The sequence below is a fragment of the Hypanus sabinus genome, chromosome 1, assembly GCF_030144855.1.
Source record: "Hypanus sabinus isolate sHypSab1 chromosome 1, sHypSab1.hap1, whole genome shotgun sequence".
NCBI lineage: Eukaryota > Metazoa > Chordata > Chondrichthyes > Myliobatiformes > Dasyatidae > Hypanus > Hypanus sabinus.
Window position 1 is genome coordinate 112,751,826 of NC_082706.1, and position 23,603 is coordinate 112,775,428.

Here is a 23,603-nt window from a genome sequence, read left to right on the forward strand (position 1 = left end):
GCAATAGAATCTGTGGTCATTTGGAAAATCATGGCCTAATTAGGGAGAGCCAGTATGGCTTTATTACAGGGGAAGTTGTGTCTTACTAGCTTGATGAAGTTTTTGACGAGATAGTGCAGGTGACTGATGAAGGTAAAGCTGTGGATGTTATCTACATGGATTGTAGTAAGGCATTTGAAAATCTCCCTTGTGAGGCTCATCCAGTCGATTAAGATGCATGAGATCCATGGTGAATTGGCTATTTGGATTTAGAACTGGCATGCCCACAGAAGACAGTATAGTTGTCATCTAGACTTATTCTCTCTGGGGCTCTGTGATTAGAGTTGTTCTACTGTTTGTGATCTATATAAATGACCTGGATGAATATATAGGTGGATGGATTAGTAAGTTTGCAGATAATATGAAGATTGGTGGTATTTTGGATAATGTAAGAAACTGGATATAGAATACAACAGGATATAGATCATTTGTAGATATGGGCAGAGAAATGGCAGATGAGGTTTAACCAGCCAAATGTGAAGTGTACCATGGTAGGTCAAATGCAAAGAGACAGTATACACTGTTAAGGGCAAGATCTAAAACAGTGTTGATGAGCAGAGGGATCTTGGGGTCCAAGTTCATAGCTCCCTGAAAGTGGCTACACAGGTTGATACCTTCTTGTTCTAGCTTCTTCCCTCTTCCTTTCCAGTTTTGGTGAAGGCTGTCGGACAAGACATCAATTGTTTGTTTATTTCCATAGATACTTCTAAACTTTGCCACAATTTTGTGTATGCTTCTCTGGATTTCCATCATCAGTAGAATCTCTTGTGTTTATGAGCAGCAAAAGAAGTCCCTTTCCCACCCTCCCAATCACCCAGCCGCCCATTCACACACAGAGACAGTCCTCCAACCCCAGGACTGGCTTCCTCCAGGCCTCCAATCCTTGGCCCTGGACTCTCAGGTTCGCACACATTAGCCTCCACTTCGGACTCTGCCTCCAGACTCACCATTCATGCATTTGACATTTGTGCCTAGACCCTGGGATTCACTGATCAGGGGGACCTTAGTACCTCAACATCCGGACCTACGTGGGCTTCTGACTTTGGTGACCTAGGACTTCCAACCCTTGTGACCTGGGTCCTCGTGACTCTTTATCTTCAGTCTTTGATCTTAAGTCTTCTACCTCTGGACATGCCGTACTCTGGACTTCGATCTTCAGCTTTGCCCCTCCGAACTTCACCAATGTCTTGCTGATTATTGGTTTGAAAGAGAAACTTGGAGCAAAGTTTATGGTCTGGAACCTTGGGAATGAGAATTCCACTTCACCTCATCATTCGTTCTCCTCACAAATCCTTGTATTGTTCTCTTCATTTTAAGATACCGATATTATCTTTTTGCCCTTCAAATCTGATAGCATGATCTCATCAAAAGTTGTCTACATATGAAAAAAAAATCAAAAAACGAAAACAACTAACACTGAAATATCATGAGAGAGGGGAAATTGAAGCTTGAAAAAATGTGCTTGCTTCATCCTGGTTTGTGACAGGATGCAAGTGTTACCAACCTTTTTTATACTGTAGACCAATACTATTGAGCAATGGGTCCATGGCCCCCAGGATTGGGAACCCCTGGGTTAGAGGAAGTTGGATACCTGCTTCGTATAAAATTCAAGGTCAGTCAAGCATCAAGCCACAGCTACAACCTATTGGTAGTACTTAAGCAGGTTTGCTAGATGTGGAGATAGAAAATGTAATGGAAAAGGAAAAAAAGCTTTTCCTTGAGTAGCTGACAGGAGATTTGATGTTGAATGTGGATTAGTGAAATGCATTAGTTAAATATGAATAGATATCTCATTGGGAGTGAAGATTACACAGATAATCACAGAGTTGATGGACTTTGTTAATAGACGTAATTGGTTAAATAGATTTGAAATTGTAGAAGATTGCTTAAAGAATAATCATATGTGTATCATTTTACAGGTTGCTTTATTAAAGACTTGGAACATTGACTTTACAAAGTTGGTTCTTAATTAAAAGAAATCTTACAATTGATGCTTTAACAATCTCTTATGGTGAGATTTGAAGCTCTATAGCTCTAGGTTTGGACTAGTGAAATGCAGGCTGATAGAACTCCACACTTATTTAATACTTGGGTCCTGCAGTTTCTTTGTAATTGTGAAAAAGAACTTTGCCTTCTTTTGAAGATGAAGGACTGGGTAAGGAAATGGATTTGAATCCTCTAAAATATAAAAACTGCAATTTAAAGTTAGTTATTATTTGGATGTTTCTTTAAAGATCATCAAACAAAATTTGATACTTAGTACACAAGAAGCAATGACTGTTGACAAAGGAAATAGAATAAGCTGTTCAGCCCCACATGCCTACTCCACCAGTCAATGAAATTATGGATGATTTATACTAACCCTCAAGTCAGATTCTTATATTATCATCAAAAGCAGAAGCAGAAAATGCTGGAATTATTCTCCGGGTCAGCCAAAATCTGTGGAAAAACAGAGTTTACACTTAATGTCCACGAGCCTTTAGGTAATCAACTGCCATAACTGTAAAATTAGAAATTGATCTGGGCTTAAATAGTATTTACAGAAAATCAACTCATTTCCAAGATGGCATTTTAAAAATGTGCTTTGTAAAATGTAGCAAAGTGCAAAAATAATTCAGAATAGTAAGTAGGTGGAAGTGAAAAGTAAATAACGTCAGCAGTCTACAAAAGCATGGAAGGATATGCAAAAAAGAATACCTAAAATTTGTAAGATCCTTTCCAAACTTTACATATATCCAATTTTATGAAAATTGCACTAATTCCTATAATATTCTGTCTTTAGATATCTTAGGGTTAGATGAAGATGGAAGATGGGACACTTATGTATGTAAATAGCTTAAATCATTTCACTTCAGATTGCTGCCCAGGCACTCTACAAAACAGCATACAGTCATGCCCCAATTTTCTTACGTATGCATTGTGCAAAGTCCCTGTGATAGCACAGTCACTCATAAAATTTATCATAGTTAACAGTCTATAGATAAATGTGTTAAAGCACCAAGTATAAATAAGACAGAAGTACAAATGAACCATGATGAATGAAGGAACGAGATGACTTGCTCCTGTTCGAGTTGCTTTTTTATTATTTATATTTTGCATTTATTTCTATCACTAATTGCACTTGAACTAAAGAGACAATTGAGAGCCAACCACATTGACGGGCTTGGAGTGACATGTAGGCAAGACCAGTTAAGAGTGGTCAATTTCCTTCACTATAGGATGCTGTTGAAACAGATGGGTTTTGACAACAAATCAGCAGTTACCTAACTTAGAAGGAGCATTTATTTAGTATTATGCAAATTAATTAGCTGTCTAACTAGAATCAAACTCATGTTTCTAGATAAGTAGACCAGAATTCTGTTATTAGTCCAATAACTTGACCACTGCCCTGCAGTCTGCAGTAAACTACCAAAATGAAAAGAAAGCATTAATGCTGTTTCGTAATGATCAATGGAAATTCTCAATAGTTCCCTTCTTGAAACTTTCAGAAACTCTGTTTCTTCACTAGAGCACATACTTTTAGGGATTTGATTGCACTGCAATGATAAATTTTGTTCTACTACATACTTATTTGAGGATGACTTTTAAGCCATAGTCCATCCATAATTATAGTCTACAAACACTTAGCCATGTGTTGTACTGACAGACCTCTTATCTGTAATTAACTAGAGTACAATGTTATTGAAGGACATTTATTTTTCTATGAATCATTGCATTTAATATTTCTGTTAATATGCTGCCCAATGCTATTGGTATCTGATAATAAACTAAGTAATACAAGTTACTAAACAATAGGATCAGAACAGTTGGTGTTTGGAATACTTCACATTATACAATGTACTGTTGAGCCTATTTTTAGTATAAGTTCTTTACTTTTGTTGATATTCGTGCCTGAGTCAAAAAAATATCAGCAACACTCTCATGTCTGCCTTACTAGCAAGACTAGCTACAATTGAATTCTGGCTATTAGACCCCAGAAATTTCTAGTGCAATCCTCATGTATGCTAATGCCTGGTAGCCTAGAGCAGGAAATTTTACTAATGCTTAAAATGGCATTACCAAACGTGTGAAGTATGTTCTAGTAGTCAAAAAGATGGGAGGTCTGACTAAAAATATCACTGAGGTAAATTGTGTTAAATTATCTCTGCAAACAGTGAAGAGGCAAGTGACGGCGAGGGTGAGTGGGCAAATGTATGGCAGATGCAGTTTAATGTGGATAAATGTGAAGTTATCCACTTTGGTGGCAAGAACAGGAGGGCAGATTACTATCTAAATGGAGCCAAGTTAGGAAAAGGGGAAGTACAACGAGATCTAGGTGTTCTTGTACATCAGTCAATGAAAGCAAGCATGCAGGTACAGCAGGCAGTGAAGAAAGCTAATGGCATGCTGGCCTTTATAACAAGAGGAATTGAGTATAGGAGTAAAGAGGTCCTTCTGCAGCTGTACAGGGCCCAGGTAAGACCCCACCTGGAGTATTGTGTGCAGTTTTGGTCTCCAGATTTGAGGAAAGACATTCTTGCTATTGAGGGAGTGCAGCGGAGGTTCACAAGGTTAATTCCCGGAATGGCGGAACTGTCATATGTTGAAAGATTGGAGCAACTGGGCTTGTATACACTGGAATTTAGAAGGATGAGAGGGGATCTGATTGAAACATATAAGATTATTAAGGGATTGGACACACTGGAGGCAGGAAGCATTTTCCCACTGATGAGTGAGTCCAGAACTAGAGGCCACAGTTTAAGAATAAGGGGTAGGCCATTTAGAACAGAGATGCGGAAAAACTTTTTCACCCAGAGAGTGGTGGATATGTGGAATGCTCTGCCCCAGAAGGCAGTGGAGGCCACGTCTCTGGATGCATTCAAGAGAGAGTTAGATAGAGCTCTTATAGATAGCGGGGTCAAGGGATATGGGGAGAGGGCAGGAACGGGGTACTGATTGTGTATGATCAGCCATGAACACAGTGAATGGTGGTGCTGGCTAGAAGGGCCGATTGGCCTACTCCCGCACCTACTGTCTATTGTCTATTGAGGCGAGTTCGGGGAATGAGCCGAGATGGTGTGTTGCAGAATCATTGTAGATGGAGTTCTGATGCCCATACAGATGGCCTGGGAGCGAGGTTGGATCACTCTGGACAGCAAACTGATTTGAAGAGCTGGAGTGGCTTCAGGCTTGGTGACAGAATCTGTGACCAGAGCAGGTCACTAGGCGACATGGTCCAGGCCCCGAATACTTCACAATAGGGTCCTAGTGTGAAGTATGATTCACTGTTTAGACAATTTAACTGCCGACCCAGGTGGGTCTGCAATATTCACTCCTCTCTCCAGGGTGTGCAGCCTTTTGCTATCCTGTTGTTGGGTCAATTTAAATGCTGGCCCAGATAGACAGAAAGGCAGGGTGTCGGTCGGGACGAGAATTGAATTAGCTTGTCTCCACAGTGGTTACTTCCATGGCACTAAGGCTGTGAAGACTGCCCTGGCTGCTGTGGTCTGTGCCCACTAATATAATGAACTGATAAGTAAGGCTTTGGGCATACTCTGGGCTGCTCTGGGGTTCGAATCTGAGGACTCAATTTTGGGTTGAAATGCTGTTGTTGTTTGCTTCAGTTGTTTATATGATGTTTTTCTTTCTCTTGCACATCAAGTGTTGATCTTTTATTTATGTTTTTTTTAATTGGTTTCTTTCGGGTTTCTTGCTTTGTGGCTTCTTGTGAGCAAGCCGATCTTAAGGTTGTATAATTTATACATTCTTTGATAATAAATGAATTTTGAATCTTAATATATTTTAAGATCCTACCATAATACAGAAGAGCTTTGACTAATTGTTACATTGCAATTATTGATGTGTTTAAGCAGCAATCTTGCACTAGGAGACTATTCAAATTATAACTGTGTTCCAAATGCTTACACTTCTTTGTCTTTCATGTACAAGATAGCATTATTATAAAATTGAGAATTGTGAAGTCGGGCTGAACATGGACATAAGAACTCTAGAGAGCGTGATCATACTTCTTGCACATAATCAAGATGCAAGCCATTAGATTTTGTTTGAAACCACCAACATTCAGTCAACTGGAACATGTCCCTGCCTTGAAATCCATGTGAAACATGAATTTTGTACAATGCTGACAGGTTCTTTGTTTGAACTTGGCAAGATAAAATCTGTAGGAAATATACTACTACTACCACGTTGACTCAGGCCTAGGGGGCCAGTGTTGGGCAAAGTAGGAAATGCAGAAGACTGATATTGAGGAGGAAAATTAAAAGACCTTGTTTTGGAAGCAAATACAGGGAGAGTAGCGTGGTAGGGTGAATTAAGGAAGAGTGATAACAAAATGAGTAGCTGCCATTTGTAAAGTTAAAGGAACAGAATAGTCAGCAGTCTGGTGCAAAGTATTAATGTGTTTTGAAGTTATGGCAAATTTTGGCAGAAGAAAAGGAATAAAAGGAAAGAGAATAAAGGGATAATACTACCAGTTTGAAATGTTGAACTTTTGGTAATAAAAGTGAGCTTACTGTTGAGTAGCAACAGTCCCATCCCTCTATGGTGACAACCAAGAGAGCTGGTCAATGTAAAGGCAGTGGGAGATTCTTTGTGTGGGCCAAATAACACCAGACACCAAGTGGACGATGGATGAACAAAGGAGGGAGAAAGATGAAACTATAGCTCTGTTTCTTCCTCTCTTGATAGGAGTGGTATTTCTAGCAACTCAGAAGTTACCTTTTGTCATTGAAACCATTCCTTGTTTCTGGATAATACTTTCTAGTAGATATTTTAAAAGAGGAGACCATAGACAGAACAGTTGTGTTTTCTTTTACCATTGACAGGATTTAAAACTACATGCTCAGTGTCACTCAGTCATTATTTCTCAATTTACTTCATCTATCCTTATGCAAGTGTTTACTGCACATTGAGCCTTTCCCTTTGAGCTCGATCCTTTATGCCTAAAGTTCAAAGAAGGTCAATGTTACTGAAATAGCACGAGGTGTCAACAAATCATGAGATTCACAGCCTACATTCATGTTTTAGGATTTACAAATAATTGCACAGGAACAATGTTGTGCAAAACATTTTAGTAATAAGTACTGAGATGTAATATATTAGTGGTTTAGATTTATGATGTTACCAAAGTTCTTACTTCAAAGTACTGCATCATACCAAAAAAAATTTCTAAATACTTGATTGTTATGACCACTTGTGATCATACAATAATTGTCAATCAACAACCAACACACCTAAGGATGAGCTGGGGACAGCCCACAAGAGTTGCCACACATTTCAGTGCCAACATAGCATGTCCACAATGCTCAGCACAACAATGTAGAACACAACAAGCAACAAAACATCAACAGCAAAACAAGACTTATTCTTCCCTCCTTCCCATCCACGCACATACACAGTCTAACCCCAAGAATCTTTTAATCTGGCGGACTAAAATTCAGATTCGGTCCCGCAGACATTTGGCCTTCAATTACCTCAGCGGACTCACAGAGATTCACAGACTCAGAACTCTGACAAACGAGCGTCAACTTCTGGACTTCTGATTTGACCCTTGAGCCTCAATACCCAGCCAGCATCGACCCCAGGACCTACCAATCACCATACACCGGGTCTTAAACTCCAGTCTCTCAGGTGTCAGGACCCGGAACAGTAGACCTCAACTCCAGTCCCACTGACTGGCAAGCCACATTTGGATCTTGTTCCTCTTACCCTCATGGAACACCGTATCTGCCAATAACACGTTGACTCTACCAGACTTCAGGTTTGATAGATTTTTACATAGTAGGGGTTATGGGCAAAAGGCAGGTAGCTGGAAATGAATCCGTGGCCAGATCAGTCATGATCTGATTGAATGGCGGAACAGGCTTGATGGGCCAAATGGCCTTCTCTTGCTCCTATTTCTTCATCCACATTGGTCTGCCAATATGACATCTGCTCTACATCGCAACTGCAGATGTTGCGTCACTTGCCTTCAAATGTGAAATGGAGGCTTAAGGCTTTGGCCTGTCCTTGTTTAGGACAAGGATTTCCCCACATCCTTGTCTTAAACCTTAACCTGGCCTGTAACTCCCACTCTGCCCCTAAATTCAACCCCATAAACCCAAAAAATCCATTAAACAATAACTGAAACTGAGTCAAGATAGCTTGACACCAGCTTGAAACCTGTTCCTGACAGGCCCTGCTCACTTTTTCTTGTAGTCAGTCACCTTGATGAGACTTTGCTAAATTGAAAAAACCAGCTTATGAGCCTACAATTCAAATCAGCTTTTGATTGAGCTCAAATACTTTCAGCCCAAAATTTTGGCAGTTTCTTTCCTTCCACGGGCACTCCTCAATCTGTTGAGTTCATCCAGAAGATTGTGTGTTGCTCTAGATTCCAATATCTCTTGAGTCTCCGCTCTGAAAGTTTTCTTTGTTGTGGCTACAGATTTACAGATTTTACAAAACCATAAATTTTCATTTCCAAAATGCTGACAAATTTCAGGCAATATATAGAGTAAGCCTAAATTTGATTCCTTTAGTTGTCATAAATCAGGAGCCTTGATGAAGACTGAATAAGAGCTATGAAATATATAAATTGTCTGAAACCCTGCATTATAGAATCAGAATCAGGTTTATTATCACTGATATATATGGTGAAACTTTTTGTTTTGCAGCAGCAGTATAGTGGAAAGACATGAAATTACTTTAAATCACAGATTTTAAAAATCATGCAAAAAGAGGAACAATGGGGTAGCATCAGTGGACTGTTAGGAAACCTGATACCGGAGGGAAGAAGTTGTTTTTGAATCACTGAGTGTGGGATTCCAACATAAAATTTACCATAAATTATTACAAAAAATAAATAATGCAAAATATGAACAGCAAGGTAGAGTTTATAGTTTTATGAACCAGTTCTGAAATTTGATGACAGGGAAATGAGCTATTTTTAAAATGTTGTGTATGGGTCTTCAGGTTTCTTTACCTTCTCCCCAATGCTAGTATACCATAACCATTAATTCAAATATCAACATTAACTGCACATTATTTTTTACTTAGACCTAAGATGTGGGAGCAGGATTAGGCTGCTCAGCCTATTGGTTCTGCTCTGCCATTCCATCAGGGGTGATTTATTAACTCTCTCAATCCCATTCTTCCGTCTTCTCACCATAACATTTGACACCTTGATTAACCAAGAACCTACCAGCCTCTGCTTTAAATATACCCAATGAGTTAACCTCCACAGCCATCTTTGGTAATGAATTCCACAGATTCCCCACCCACTGACAAAAGAAATTACTCCTCATCTCTGTTCTAAATGGCTATCCCTCTTTTCTGAGGCTATGTCCTCTGGTTCTAGATTTCACAACTATAGGAAATTTCCCCTCTACTTGTATTCTATCTTGGCCTTTCAATATTCAATAAGTTTCAATGAGATCCCCACCCCCCCATTATTCCAAACTCCAGTGAGTACAGGCCCAGAGTCATCAAACACTGCTCATATGTTAACACTTTCATTCCAGGAATCATTCACTTGATTCCCTCTCCAATGCCAGCACAACTTTTCTTAAATAAGGGGCCCAAAACTGCTCATAATGCTCTAAGTTTGGTCTGACCAATGCCTGTGGCACGGTAGCACACTGTTTTACAGTATCACTGACTCAAGTTCAATTCCTGCCGCTGCCTGTGAGGAATTTATACGTTCTCATGATTGCATGGGTTTCCTCTTGGTGCTCCGGTTTCCTCTCACAGTCCAAAGACATACAGGTTAATTGGTCATTGTCAATTGTCCCGTGATTAGGCTGTGGTTAAAACAGGTGTTGCGTGGCAACATGGCTCAAAGGGCCAGAACAGCCAATTCTGCACTGTATCTCAATAAATTAAGAAAATTATAAAGCCTCAGCATTACATTGTTGCTTTTATATTTTGGTCCTCTCAAAATGAATACTAACATAATTCATAATTTGCAACATGTTGCCTGTTATCATTCTATATATAGTGATTCCAGTTAATTTGAACATAGTAGGCTCAATTAAGTTACTGGCCCAATTAGCCAAAGTTTCATAGAAATTGTTTAAAAATTATATAAAAGCCAAACTACTATTTAACTACAAAGCAGATTATCTATTTAAATGAAATTCTGCATAAATTAGAACACTATCAATGCTACTACTACACTATAAATCTGTGTACTAGCTCCTAATAGTTATCAATGGAGGAATTCATCCATTGTACACTGGTCAGTTTTGATTGACTGTAAATGAACAAAATCAACATAGATTCCTCATATAGATAATGGACAGCCATGACCAGAAGCCTTCGTTTTCATTGTAAGATTCAAGATGATTGTTGATTCCTTCAAATTCTTCATAGTGCCTAAATTGTTGAAGTAGTAAAACTATTTCACATTCACTCATGGACATTTCCATCATCTCCAAAACTAAATGCTTAAAACTGCAGTGAACAAAACGGTTCTGAATTGTCATTCTGCTATATAGAAACTGTATGGCAATAGTCTCCTGCCCCAGTTAAGCAGTCTTGTGTCCCAATAAGCAGCTGCCCCAACTAACTAATGGCCCAATTAACTGGAATCACTGTCTAAACAGATTTTAGCCTTTAATCCATTGACTGTTATCCCACAATGAACCTCCAGCAGCTACCATTAACCAAGTCAAGTCAACTTTTATTGTCATTTCAACCATAACTGCTGGTAAGGTGCATAGTAAAAATGAGACAACGTTTTTCAGGGCCATGGTTTACATGACACAGTACAAAAAACTAGACTGAACTACGTAATAAAAAAAAAACACAGAGAAAGCTATACTAGACTACAGACCTACACTGGACTGCATAAAGTGCACAAAAACAATACCAGTATTACAATAAATAATAAACAGGACAGTAGGGCAAGGTGTCAGTCCAGGCTTCAGGTATTGAGGAGTCTGATAGCTTGGGGGAAGAAACTGTTATATAGTCTCGTCGTAAGAGCCCGAATGCTTTGGAGCCTTTTCCCAGACAGCAGGAGGGAGAAGACATTGTATGAGGGGTGCGTGAGGTCCTTCATAATGCTGTTTCCTTTGCGGATGCAGCGTGTAGTGTAAATGTCCGTGATGGCGGGAAGAGAGACCCTGATGATCTTCTCAGCTGACCTCATTATCCGCTGCAGGGCCTTGCGATCCGAGATGGTACAATTTCTGAACCAGGCAGTGATGCAGCTGCTCAGGATGCTCTCAATACAACCCCTGTAGAATGTGATGAGGATGGGAGGTGGGAGATGGACTTTCCTCAGCCTTCGCAAAAAGTAGAGACGCTGCTGGGCTTTCTTTGCTATGGAGCTAGTGTTGAGGGACCAGGTGAGATTCTCCATCAGGTGAACACCAAGAAATTTGGTGCTCTTTACAATCTCTACCGAGGAGCCATTGATGTTCAGTGGGGAGTGGTCGCTCCGTGCCCTCCTGAAGTCAACAACCATCTTTTTTGTTTTGTTTACATTAAGAGACAGGTTGTTGGCTCTGCACCAGTCCGTTAGCCGCTGCACCTCCTCTCTGTAAGCTGACTCGTCATTCTTGCTGATGAGACCCACCACGATGGTGTCTTCGGCGAACTTGATGATATGGTTCGAGCTGCTGCTAACCCAAGTCCTTAACCATACTACTTCCTTATACTTAAAGATTTATTATTTTCACATTACCTATTTAGATTTTCAATTGTCATTCATTCAGAGGTTTTCATTCTGCTATGGATGAACACCTCGCTGCCAAGGCTGAACACCTTGATCAGAATCCAGCTTATTATACTTACTTCCAGAGTTTCAATTATTCTATACATTAACTATCTGACATTCTCAATTATATTCTAGCTTGTAATAAGCATGCAAATATTCAATATTCTAGTTATAACCTACCTCAATTATTTAATTAAATTTTAGTGTGTAACTCATTCATAGATGTCTATTTTAATAGAAAGCATCCCATAATTCCTAGCATTTACTGCTCTTTGATTTCTAGAATTTTTTTTTCATTTCCTTTTAATGGAAGCACTTCTGTTTTTAACCCCTACTGATTTTAAATTGTCTGTAAGTTAGAAGTGGCCCCAGCAGAAAAACACCCGAGTTTTAAAAAAAGCGCAGAAAGTTGTTCTTGTGAAACTGGAAGCATTTAATTAGCAATTCTCACTCTGCTAGGTGAACCTCACTACCCAGTGTGTGTGATGATTTATGATCTCTAAGGTGTCTTTCAGCTTTTATGAGCTGAATTGATCCAGCAGGAATTTGATATCTGGAATTGAGAACATAGAAAAATAATGGACTCCACTGTGAAATTCCACTTTTGTAATCATCAAATATTTAGGATGGTAATACATCCTTTAACCAGGCTTGCACTTCCAAATTTGTCTAAACATTCTCAGCAGTTTATTGTTTCAGTCATTTCTTCAAAGCCCACAGAGCACAACAAAAAGGAATAAAGCACAATTGCTGGTCAAATCTGCCTATTGAACCTCACATCATGATTAACAGTATCAAGTTGGCTTGCAGGCTTCAGGCTCAGAGATATCTGCAACTGCTTTACTTGTACAATATACTGCCACCTATCAATGATCTGTGGAAGAAAGTATATTGGTTCATCGCATTTTGAGAATCACTATGATCCCCCAGCCTAAATTGGCAGCCATGTTTCCATGTTGTCGGGCCCTTAAAAGGAGCAAATCAACTCTTGCATTTGTTTTTTTATTCACAGTCTCTATTGCCTCTAGTTTTGATCTCTAAAGCTTACTCCCAGTTTGTTCTATTTCTCTCTTCTTCTCAATATCCTTTTTCAACATCTTCTTGACATCTTAAAATTGTCAGGTTTTTTTTGTGCTGCTTTGGAGTTGATTGACTTAAAGCCCAATAGTTTAAATTATAATTATCTGGAAATTAACCTACTGAGTACAGGATTTTACTTGGGAAGAATACAGAGGAAGAGAATTGTTGCAGTGTTTTGCACTCTGCTTTTGTATGTTTGCTGACAGAATGTCAGGAATTTATCCTCCAATTGTGAAGGCGCTCCTTTATGAGTTTCAGATATATATAAATAATCTCAAGACTATTTTATGACATGTAACAAATAATCTTTTTCAGTGCAAGAAGAAGCACACACTCATCTGTCCAGAATTCTCCAAGACTGGGAACTGCACACAGGGCTCCAAATGCAAACTGCAGCACAGGCAGCAAAAAAGCCATAAGCAAAAGCCTGCTTTTGAAGCAGCTCAGGGTGGAACAACGGATGAGGGCACAGGTTCAAAGCGGATCAGGCTTGCAGGCAATGCAGAAAGGTAATGCATTGTCATCACTATGGAGGCGTGAGACAAAATTTACATTTATTGGTAATATAATTTCTTGATCTATGAAAGGTGTGAATTCTGGAAAATACTTCATTATGAATTGAATTAAATTCAATTAAATAAAATGTTGTAAACTGTAAAGGCTGGATGAGAGGCATTAAATGTTTTTCAGTATAATGTGTTCCTATGTGCAGAGTGAGGTGCGATGTTCGTTACGGTGAAAAAATACTTCGTGAATTAAAAATGGATATCTAAAGAGTCAGCAATGTCACAGTAAAAATTATTAAATCAAATTTTGTACAATAAGATACTACAATACTTTAAAGAAAATTGTATCTGCAGATCCAGTGTGGTTAATGGTGCTTCCTTTGTTATAGAGTCTCAGGGACCAAGTAAGTCTTTGGCTATGGTAAATTAATTGGTATTAGTTGAGGTGGCAATTGTTTTACCCCAGTTTGTCAGCTGACTCCTTGAGCCAGAAAGATGAAAAAGAACAAACCAGATTTCAGCTTTTGGCCATCAAATGATCTGTGCTGACAAGTGTGTGAGCATTAGTTAAGAAGACTAAGCTTGGTCAAGTTGTCCTCAAATACATCTCAAATATCAGTATTTAATGGTAAAATTGCATGTTTTGTTTATGTATACTTGACCTTTGACTGAATATTGGTACATTGCAGAGTAATATAGGAAGAGAACAATCTAAGATCATTGGACCTTGAAGCCATCATCTCATTGATTGCGTATGGATCAAATGATCCTGCATGTGGGATCATATAATTATGTGGCATCCAAAATGCTTGCTAGTGTCAGTTTTCTGGGATTTCTTTAGGAACATTATTTTCTCAATCCCTTACAGAGACAAAGAGGTGTCAAGACAAGTTAATTCAATGGGAAGAACTGTTTCTTCATCTGACTCCGGGGAAGTTAGTAGTAGTAGCAACAGCAACTGCAGCCAACATGGACTTCCAGCATTTATTGCTCTTCACTCATCTGTATCTTCTGAAGAGAAGGTAGATTCTGAAGTGGAAGAGGAGAGAGAAAGTGAAGCTTTGGGTATGTATTGTAAAGATGTTGACATAGAAGTCAACAGTTTTTTTTAATCATGCAACAATATCAGTTCTGTTAAAAGTAGGTTTGTATTGGTTCTGTTGCTTACACACTCTTCCTTCCAAGCAGAAAACATTATAGCATTGAGTAGCAAGCTTGATTATCTATAAATGTTGGGTTACTGGGAACATTATAACTCAGTCAACTCAGCACAGTTCAATTCTAGAACTTTGTAGTTCTTCTTATAATATCAATAATATCAGTTCCTGGCACCTCTTACTAAAACAGACAGTTCATGCATTTGACGTCACACTCATCTTTGAAATGAGCTTCCAACCATGAATCTAAGACATCACCATTACTACCTGTTTCTAGCTGATTTGTTGAAACCTTATTCCATGCCAGTGTTATCCCTAGACTCAATTGTTCCAACACAGTCATTTTATCTTTTCCATAAATTTAAGGTAAATGTCCTGACTTGTGTTATGTTCTGTGCTCATGGACTTAGATTATTCCTGGGTATGCAACACCTCAAATCTCTCCATGACCTTTGTAATCTTTTCTCATTCTGTGACCCTCCACAGTATCTGCTATCTTTTAGTTCTGGCCTTTTCAGCATCCCAGATATTCACTCTTAACATATAACTGGCATCTGGTCAGCAAATTATGGGAAAGTTACGATTGCTCAGAAGCAACTGCAGAGGTGTTTTACATGGACACTGCCCGGACTGGAATACTTGACTTCCACCCCTGAAGTGTGTCTTTACATCATTCTTGTTAATGTCCCTATAAATTACTCTCTGTAATCTAACAGAATTTGATCTGCCGAAGTGTATTACCTCACACATGCCTCACTGCTCTGCCCATCTTTCCAGCTGGTCAATGTCTTGCTGTATCTTTAAACAAACTTCTTCATTACTTACCGCTCAAACAATTGAAAACTTGCAAATCATACACCCTATATTTTCATTCTAAGTCATTTATGTATATTACAAACAAAGAAGTTCCCCGTACTGATCCTTGTGGTATATTCTGAGGCCTGTTGCAAACTGGATACTGGAGGTCATGGCTCATTGGCTGGAGTTGAGTCTATAAATCAATGTGAGTCTGCAGGGGTGGTTGAAGCCCAATGTCCGAGTCTGTGGAAGTCCGAAGAAGATGGCCTCTCCTAGCGTTAGAAGACTGTCCACCTGGGTGGGAAGGAGGACTGGGGCTTGTTTTACTATTGTTGTTTTGTTGCTTATTGTGTTCTGTGTTGTTTAGTTGAACATTATGGGCATGCTCTGTTTTGGCGCTGGAATATGTGGTGACACTTGCACGGTGTCTCCAGTACACACTCGTGTATTGGTTGTTAATTCAAGCAACACATTTCACTTTATGTTTCTATGTACATGTGATAAATAAACTTGAACCTTAAATCTTGAGAAGGCAAAGATGAATCAAAGATAATTAGTTGCCTTTGTTAAGATAATATCATGCCAGATTAGTTTGGTTAAATATTTAGAGAGATAGCCAACTGTGATGATGAGGACAATGCAAATGTCAACTGCAATGACTTCTGGAAGGCCTTTAGCAAGATCTCTCTGAGAAGACTAATTCACAGGTCCAAAGGATGAGGATCTACAGTTCATTTTGCAGTTGAAATCTTGCAAGCACTGGTGTGCCACAGGGGTCAATGCGGACACTCTTGATGTTTGCTATATACAACAATAATCTTGATTTGATTGCATTAAGAGATATGATTACTTAATTTGAGATAGAAAATTGGTGGCTTTATTGACAGGTAATCTTCATTAGTGAATGATTTTTATGTGTTGTTAAAATGAGCAGAGTAATCACAGATGCTAGCAGAAGAGCTAAGCTAGACACAGTGAATGGTTTAATCCTTGGAACAGAGAAGATTTCCAAAGGTTCTAGTAGGTAAGGAAGACATACAGGATGATTGTGTTCATCTGCTGGGGATATAAAAACAAGGAGATTATAGTGCAATTATATAAAATATATATAATTGCTGGAGTAATGTGTGCATTCGTGATCACAACAGTTATAGAAAGTGTGTTTTCATTAAGATGCAGAGGAAATTCAAAGGTATGTTGACAGGAACAGAAGGTTTTCAAACAGGAGAAGATACAAGTAGGCTGGGTTTGTTTCTGAAAATGAAAGACAAAAATGCTGGAAATATGAAATAAAAGCCAAAGATACTAGAAAGGCTCAGCAGGTTGTAAAATATATCTAGAAAGAATGAAACTGATCAGGGGTCTGTGACCTGGAATGCTAATTTTATTTCTTTCCTGACATGTAGCCTGATCTGCTGAGTGTTTCCAGCATTTTCTGGATTTGTTTTCCTTTAAAATGAACAAGGCTAAAGGGAGATTTGTTTGAGATACACATAATTATAAGTGGAATATTGAACAAGAATTAGTTCTCCTTAGTAAAGAGGCATACAACTAACGAATAGAGGTATAAAGGGTAGAACATCTAGCGAGGACTTGAGGAAGAATTTTTCTTGCCCAGAGGATGGTTGAATTTTGGAACATACTGCCCAAGGAGGTATAGAGGAGACAGGTACTCTCACATTTAAGAAGTATTTAGACGAGCACTGAAACACCTAAGGATAGAAGGCTTTGGGCTGATCGCTAAGAAAGGGGGTTAATATTAAAAAGGAACTTGGTGGCTGGCATGAACATGGTATGCTAAAGGGCTGCTTCCATGTGTTGAACTCTGATGTTTAAATCCAAGGTTCCTTCAGAAGTCAGGGATGAGCCACAAAACTTGTTGATTGTTTTATTAAGCTTTGATAGAACAAAAGAACAGGAGCAGAAGCCATTAGTAGAAAACTTAAAGTCAAGAGACTAAGGTGCTAAGAAGATTAAGATGGCGCTGCTTTGTGTTAAGCTATTTTCTATGCATATAGAGATAATGAAAGTTCCATTCAAATTTGTAGATAAGACCAAAGAAAAAAAGCACTCATTCAAATACTGAAGTACCAAGTTAACCAATAAGAAAGCACTTGTTCTAATAATGCAGAATAAAGAAGATTCCAGAGCTTTCCAGAATTATACTTTGTATAACCACTATACTAAGGTATATTTAACTGTTATATCCATATAATTACTTAAAATACAAGCAGATAATTGATTGTTAAACTACTAAGAAAATAATTAATCAGGAGGATCCAACACTTAATTCTGAGATACCAAGTCTAAATGAACTAACAAGATTCCAGTGGCTTACGATTATTTATCAGAGGTGGTGATCTTCTATTAAAATAGTTTGAAACCAACATAAAATTGAGCCATGCTGATAACTTGACTGCACTACCTGTTGATCTTATACATAGAGTAATTTAATTATTTGTAGTTCAATTTGTTCACATAAGTGCACCAAAGTCTTGGGGAAACGAGCAGATGCTTCTGTTTACCAACTGTCCATTTAGTGGGGAGTAAATAGTAGTATTCATCCCTGCAGTAGCCTGAGAGAGGAGAAGAAGGTGTATCTTTACAGCTCCAAGTGATTCCTTACGTAAACATTTTCCAGAGATATGCCACTTCAACTGGTTATAAACAAGTGTTCAGCTCAGCAGGCAGCAGGCTTTTGAGTTCCCAGCACATGCCATTTTATTGTCATATTTCATGGTCATAATCATAATGGAAAGAGTTCACTACCAGCTTTTAACAGCATCACTGCACACACTTAACAGCTGAACAGATTTGTTTGACATATCGCTGGAGCATAGGTAATAAGGTGGTGCAGGGGATAAAATAGACTTTCCTCAAGTAATTGATAGTTTTTGGATGCTACCATGTCGTGCCTATGTCAGATAATAACTCAGATAAGAAAGCATTTTACTGCAAGGCTTATCATCAACGAATTGTAATATATCCAAAAACAAAACTGTATTTGTATTAACCCCTTTCTCTCCTCACTACACGATAAGATTTTTGGATTATTTTACTAGTTTTTCATTCATTCTCTGAAAGCATTGACTCCTAGTTGTACAGTTCCACAAGCACTTGATGTTCCTTGTAAAACAACAATGTGAGCATTAGCCTTCTGGCTCCCATCATCATCCACACATCAAGTTTTCAGCCAGGTGTTGCTGGATATTCATCAGCTAAAGAACCCTTATTCAGGAGTTATCTCTCCTGTAGCATGCCTGCCAAAGCAGCTATCACTAAGAAGGTTTTGTTTACTCAACAGACTGGGAGCGTCCTTGCCTGTTTGCCTCAGCTGTTTCCCAGTGATCTTAGTTAAGCCATTAGGGCAGCTGGCTAGTCACTTTTTTGGGACATTTTGAAGGAAACAAAGTCCCATTTATGCAGCATTTTCAACACTCAGCCATGGAAGCTAATTTGTGAAGTCCCATGAATAGCAATGAGATAATGAAGAAATTCAGTGGTAAAGGGGTCATGAAAGTTCACATTTGTGAATCATTTTTTATTTAGTATAAATTATAATTGTTCAGACCACCCTTCCTCTTAAGATGTCATCTCACAACCTTTTATCATATTCTAACAGAGAAAAGAGGTTGGTTTAACATTTCGTCCAAAATGGCATTTTAGGAGTGGACAATTATGCACTGGAATGAAAGACCATATTAAGAACTGAAACTGTGGAGTTGCAATGGGTCATATAGTATCTCCAAACTGCTTAGCCTTTATAATATAATTATGGCTGAGCCTCTAACCTCAACTTCACTTTACCCACCTGCTTATTTCAAACCACAATTTCCTGACTCAGAGCTGATGTTGGAACCATTGTACAAGACTGGCATTTGGAGTAGGTTGGCTTGATCTTGTTTTTGAACATCTTGTTTATAAATGCTATCAATTGTATGGTTTCAGAGCTGAGTGAATAGAAATTGAGATTTTTTTTTAGAAACAAAGTGGAAGTATTCAAGTTATAAAGAAATGATGGTACTGTAGTGGTGTGCTACACGCAGCGCTAAAATTACGACACGGAGTCGGTAACTGCAGTCGAAGGAAAAAACTTTATTCGAAATCCTCAGCCTCACTTTTAAGCCTCCCTCAACCTGCCCCCCGTGGCGCAGAGGCTCCAAAGCTCTGTGCTCGCAAACCCCCGTAGGCTATCTAATTGTGAGCCGGTTCGGATGTGCCAAGAAATGGGTCGCCACATAACCCCCCCCCAGAACCGGCGATACACCCCCCAATGTCCACAGTCTGGGCCGGAACCTGCTTGGGAGGTCAGCCTCTGCGTCGAGGTGCCGGAAACTCAGCCGGTTGCGCCAGGTCCACATGGGCCGGTTTGAGGCGGTCCACCGTGAAAACCTCCTCTTTCCCCCCAACGTCCAGCACGAACGTGGACCCGTTGTTCCGAAGCACCATAAACGGCCCCTCGTATGGCCGCTGCAGCCGTGGCCGATGCCCGCCCCTTCATACAAACACAAATTTACAGTTCTGCAGGTCTTTGGGTACGCAGGTCGGGTTCCGCCCGTGCTGTGAAGTGGGTATGGGGGCCAGGTTACCAAGCTTCTCGCGTAGTCTGCCCAGGACTGCTGCGGGATCTTCCTCTTGCCCCCGTGGGGCTGGTAGGAACTCCCCGGGGACGACCAGGGGCGCGCCGTATACCAACTCGGCCGACGAGGCGTGCAGGTCGTCCTTGGGCGCTGTGCGGATGCCGAGTAGGACCCAGGGAAGCTCGTCCGCCCAGTTGGCTCCTCGCAGGCGGGCAATGAGGGCCGACTTCAGGTGACGGTGGAAACGCTCCACTAGCCCGTTCGACTATGGGTGGTAGGCAGTTGTGTGGTGCAGCTGAGTCCCCAAAAGGCTGGCCATAGCTGACCACAGGCTGGAGGTGAACTGGGCGCCTCTGTCGGAAGTAATGTGGACCGGTACACCAAAGCGAGATATCCAGGTGGTGATCAGGGCTCGGGCGCAAGATTTGGAGGTGGTGTCGGTGAGCGGGACCACCCCTGGCCATCTTGTGAACCGGTCCACGATAGTCAGGAGGTGCCGCGCTCCGTGCGACACTGGCAGGGGGCCCACGATATCCACATGAATGTGGTCGAAACGCCGGTGGGCGGGATGGAACTGCTGCGGTGGGGCTTTGGTGTACCGCTGCACCTTGGCCGTCTGGCAGTGCATGCACGTTTTGGCCCATTCACTGACCTGTTTGCGGAGTCCGTGCCAAACGAACCTGCTGGAAACCATCCGGACAGTTGTCCGGATGGAGGGATGCGTCAAGTTATGAATGGAGTCGAAAACACGGCGCCACCAGGCTGTCGGGACGACGGGACGGGGCTGGCCGTTGGCGACGTCACAGAGTAGGGTCCTCTCACCCGGGCCTACGGGGAGGTCCTGGAGCTGCAAACCGGAGACTGCGGTTCTGTAACTCGGAATCTCCTCATCTGCCTGCTGTGCCTCTGCCAGTGCCTCAAAGTCTATCCCTTGGGAAAGGGCATGAACGGTAGGGCGAGAGAGCGCATCCGCCACGACATTGTCCTTACCCGAGACGTGCCGGACATCCGTCGTGTATTCAGAGATGTAGGACAGGTGGCGTTGCTGGCGGGACGACCAGGGGTCGGACGCTTTCGTAAACGTAAAGGTAAGCAGTTTGTGGTCCGTGAACGCGTTGAAGGGCTGACCTTCTAGGAAGTACCTGAAATGCCGGATTGCCAGATAGAGCGCCAACATTTCCCAATCGAAAGCACTGTACTTGAGCTCGGGTGGTCGCAGGCGTTTGCTGAAAAACGCCAGGGGTTGCCAGCGACCTGCGATGAGTTGCTCCAGCACCCCACCAACTGCCTTGTTAGATGCGTCCACTGTGAGGGCGGTAGGGGCGTCCATTCTGGGATGTACTAGCATTGCGGCGTTCGCCAAAGCTTCCTTCGTTTGAACGAAAGCGGCGGCGGACTCCTCGTCCCAGGTAATGTCCTTGCTCGGACCGGACATCAGGGCGAACAGGGGGCGCATGATCCGGGCAGCTGAAGGGAGGAAGCGGTGATAGAAATTGACCATAGCTACGAATTCCTGAAGGCCTTTGACCGTGGTGGGTCGGGGGAAGTGGCGGACCGCATCTACCTTAGCGGGCAGAGGGGTTGCCCCTTCTTTAGTAATCCTGTGGCCCAGGAAGTCAGTGGTATCGAGTCCGAACTGGCATTTGGCGGGGTTGATTGTAAGACCGTACTCACTCAGTCGGGTGCAGAGTTGACGGAGGTGGGACAGATGCTCCTGACGGCTGCTGCTGGCTATGAGGATGTCGTCCAAATAGATGAACGCGAAGTCCAGGTCCCATCCCACCGCGTCCATTAACCGCTGGAACGTCTGTGCGGCATTCTTCAGGCCGAACGGCATGCGGAGGAACTCGAAAAGGCCAAACGGGGTGATGAGAGCCGTTTTGGGGACGTCGTCAGGATGCATCGGGATTTGATGGTATCCCTGGACGAGGTCTACCTTGGAGAAGATCCGTGCGCCGTGCAGGTTTGCTGCAAAGTCCTGAATGTGCGGCACAGGGTAGCGGTCCGGTGTGGTAGCCTCGTTCAGCCTGCGGTAGTCGCCGCACGGTCTCCAGCCTCCCGTCGCTTTGGGCACCATGTGCAGGGGGGAGGCCCATGGGCTGTCGGACCACTGGATGATCCCCAATTCCTCCATCCTCTGGAACTCCTCCTTTGCCAGTCGGAGCCTGTCCAGGGGAAGCCGCCGAGCGTGGGCGTGGAGGGGTGGTCCCTGGGTCGGGATGTGGTGCTGTACGCCGTGTCGGGGCATGGCCGCTGTGAACTGCGGTGCCAGAACCGATGGGAAATCCGCCAGGACCCTGGTGAAGTCGTTGTCGGACAGCGTGATGGAGCCGAGGTGAGGTGCTGGCAACTGGGCTGCACCCAGGGAGAACGTCTGAAAGGTCTCGACGTGTACCAGTCTCTTCCTGGGTAGGTCGACCAGTAGGCTGTGAGCCCGCAAAAAATCCACACCCAGAAGCGGTTGGGCTACAGCGGCCAGTGTAAAGTCCCACGTGAACTGGCTGGAGCTGAACTGTAGCTGCACCTGACGGGTGCCATAGGTCCTTACTGTGCTGCCGTTCACGGCCCTCAGGTGGGGACCCGGTGCCCTGCTGCGGGTGTCGTAACTCGTTGGAGGTAAAACGCTGATCTCGGCACCAGTATCGACCAAAAACCGGCGTCCCGACCTTCTATCCCACACATACAGGAGGCTATCCCGATGGCCAGCCGCCATAGCCATCAGCGGCGGCTGGCCCTGGTGTTTCCCAGGAACTTGCAGGGCGGGCGACAACGGCGGGCTTCTGCGCCCCACCGCTGGTGGTAGAAGCACCAGTGTTCCTTGGGCCGGGGGTTGGCGGGCTCTGCGGCCGGGCCTGGACTGGTTTGCTGCTGGGAGCATGGCTGGGAGATCTGTGCGATGGACGCCCCGCTCACCTTTTTGGCGTTCCACAGCAGGTCCGCCCGGGCTGCCACCTTCCGGGGGTCACTGAAATCCGCGTCGGACAGCAGCAGGCGTATGTCCTCGGGGAGCTGCTCCAGGAATGCCTGCTCAAACATGAGGCAGGGTGTGTGTCCGTCGGCCATTAAAGCGGATGGAGGTCTGTCGCCCAAGCCATCCAGGTGCAGTAAACGGGCAGCCCACTCGCGCCGTGAGAGTCCGAAAGTCCTGAGGAGCAGGGCTTTGAATTCCGCGTACTTGCCGTCTGCCGGGGGCGACTGTACAAACTCCGCGACCTGGGCCACTGTGTCCTGGTCGAGGGAGCTCACCACGTAGTAGTAGCGGGTGTCTTCTGAGGTGATCTGGCGAATGTGGAATTGGGCTTCGGCTTGCTGGAACCATAGGTTCGGTCGCTGTGTCCAGAAACCCGGCAGTTTCAACGAAACCGCATGAACAGAAGCGGCGTCGGTCATTTCTGGTCCAAAACTAGTTTGGACCGTCGGGGTCACCAATTGTAGCGGTGTGCTACACGCAGCGCTAAAATTACGACACGGAGTCGGTAACTTCAGTCGAAGGAAAAAACTTTATTCAAAATCCTCAGCCTCACTTTTAAGCCTCCCTCAACCTGCCCCCCGTGGCGCAGAAGCTCCAAAGCTCTGTGCTCACAAACCCCCGTAGGCTATCTAATTGTGAGCCGGTTCGAATGTGCCAGGAAATGGGTCGCTACAGTACAATATTACATTTTTTCTTTCATTTCACATTTCTTGGAGCATAAATGGATGGCATGGTTTTGCATTATCAAAATTGTGATATGGACCATTTTCT

The 23,603-nt window shown here is 42.4% G+C and overlaps 1 protein-coding gene across 2 annotated transcripts in view; it reads left to right on the forward strand.

Moving 5' to 3' along the window:
- The window catches only part of zc3h3 (zinc finger CCCH-type containing 3), a 280,002-nt gene that overhangs the window by 238,370 nt on the left and 18,029 nt on the right, over positions 1–23,603 (forward strand). For both annotated transcript variants that reach the window (XM_059974653.1, XM_059974644.1), the window contains exons 10-11: positions 13,136–13,329; positions 14,195–14,391. In XM_059974653.1, coding sequence (XP_059830636.1) covers positions 13,136–13,329; positions 14,195–14,391 — 391 coding nt within the window. The remainder of the gene's footprint in view (positions 1–13,135; positions 13,330–14,194; positions 14,392–23,603) is intronic.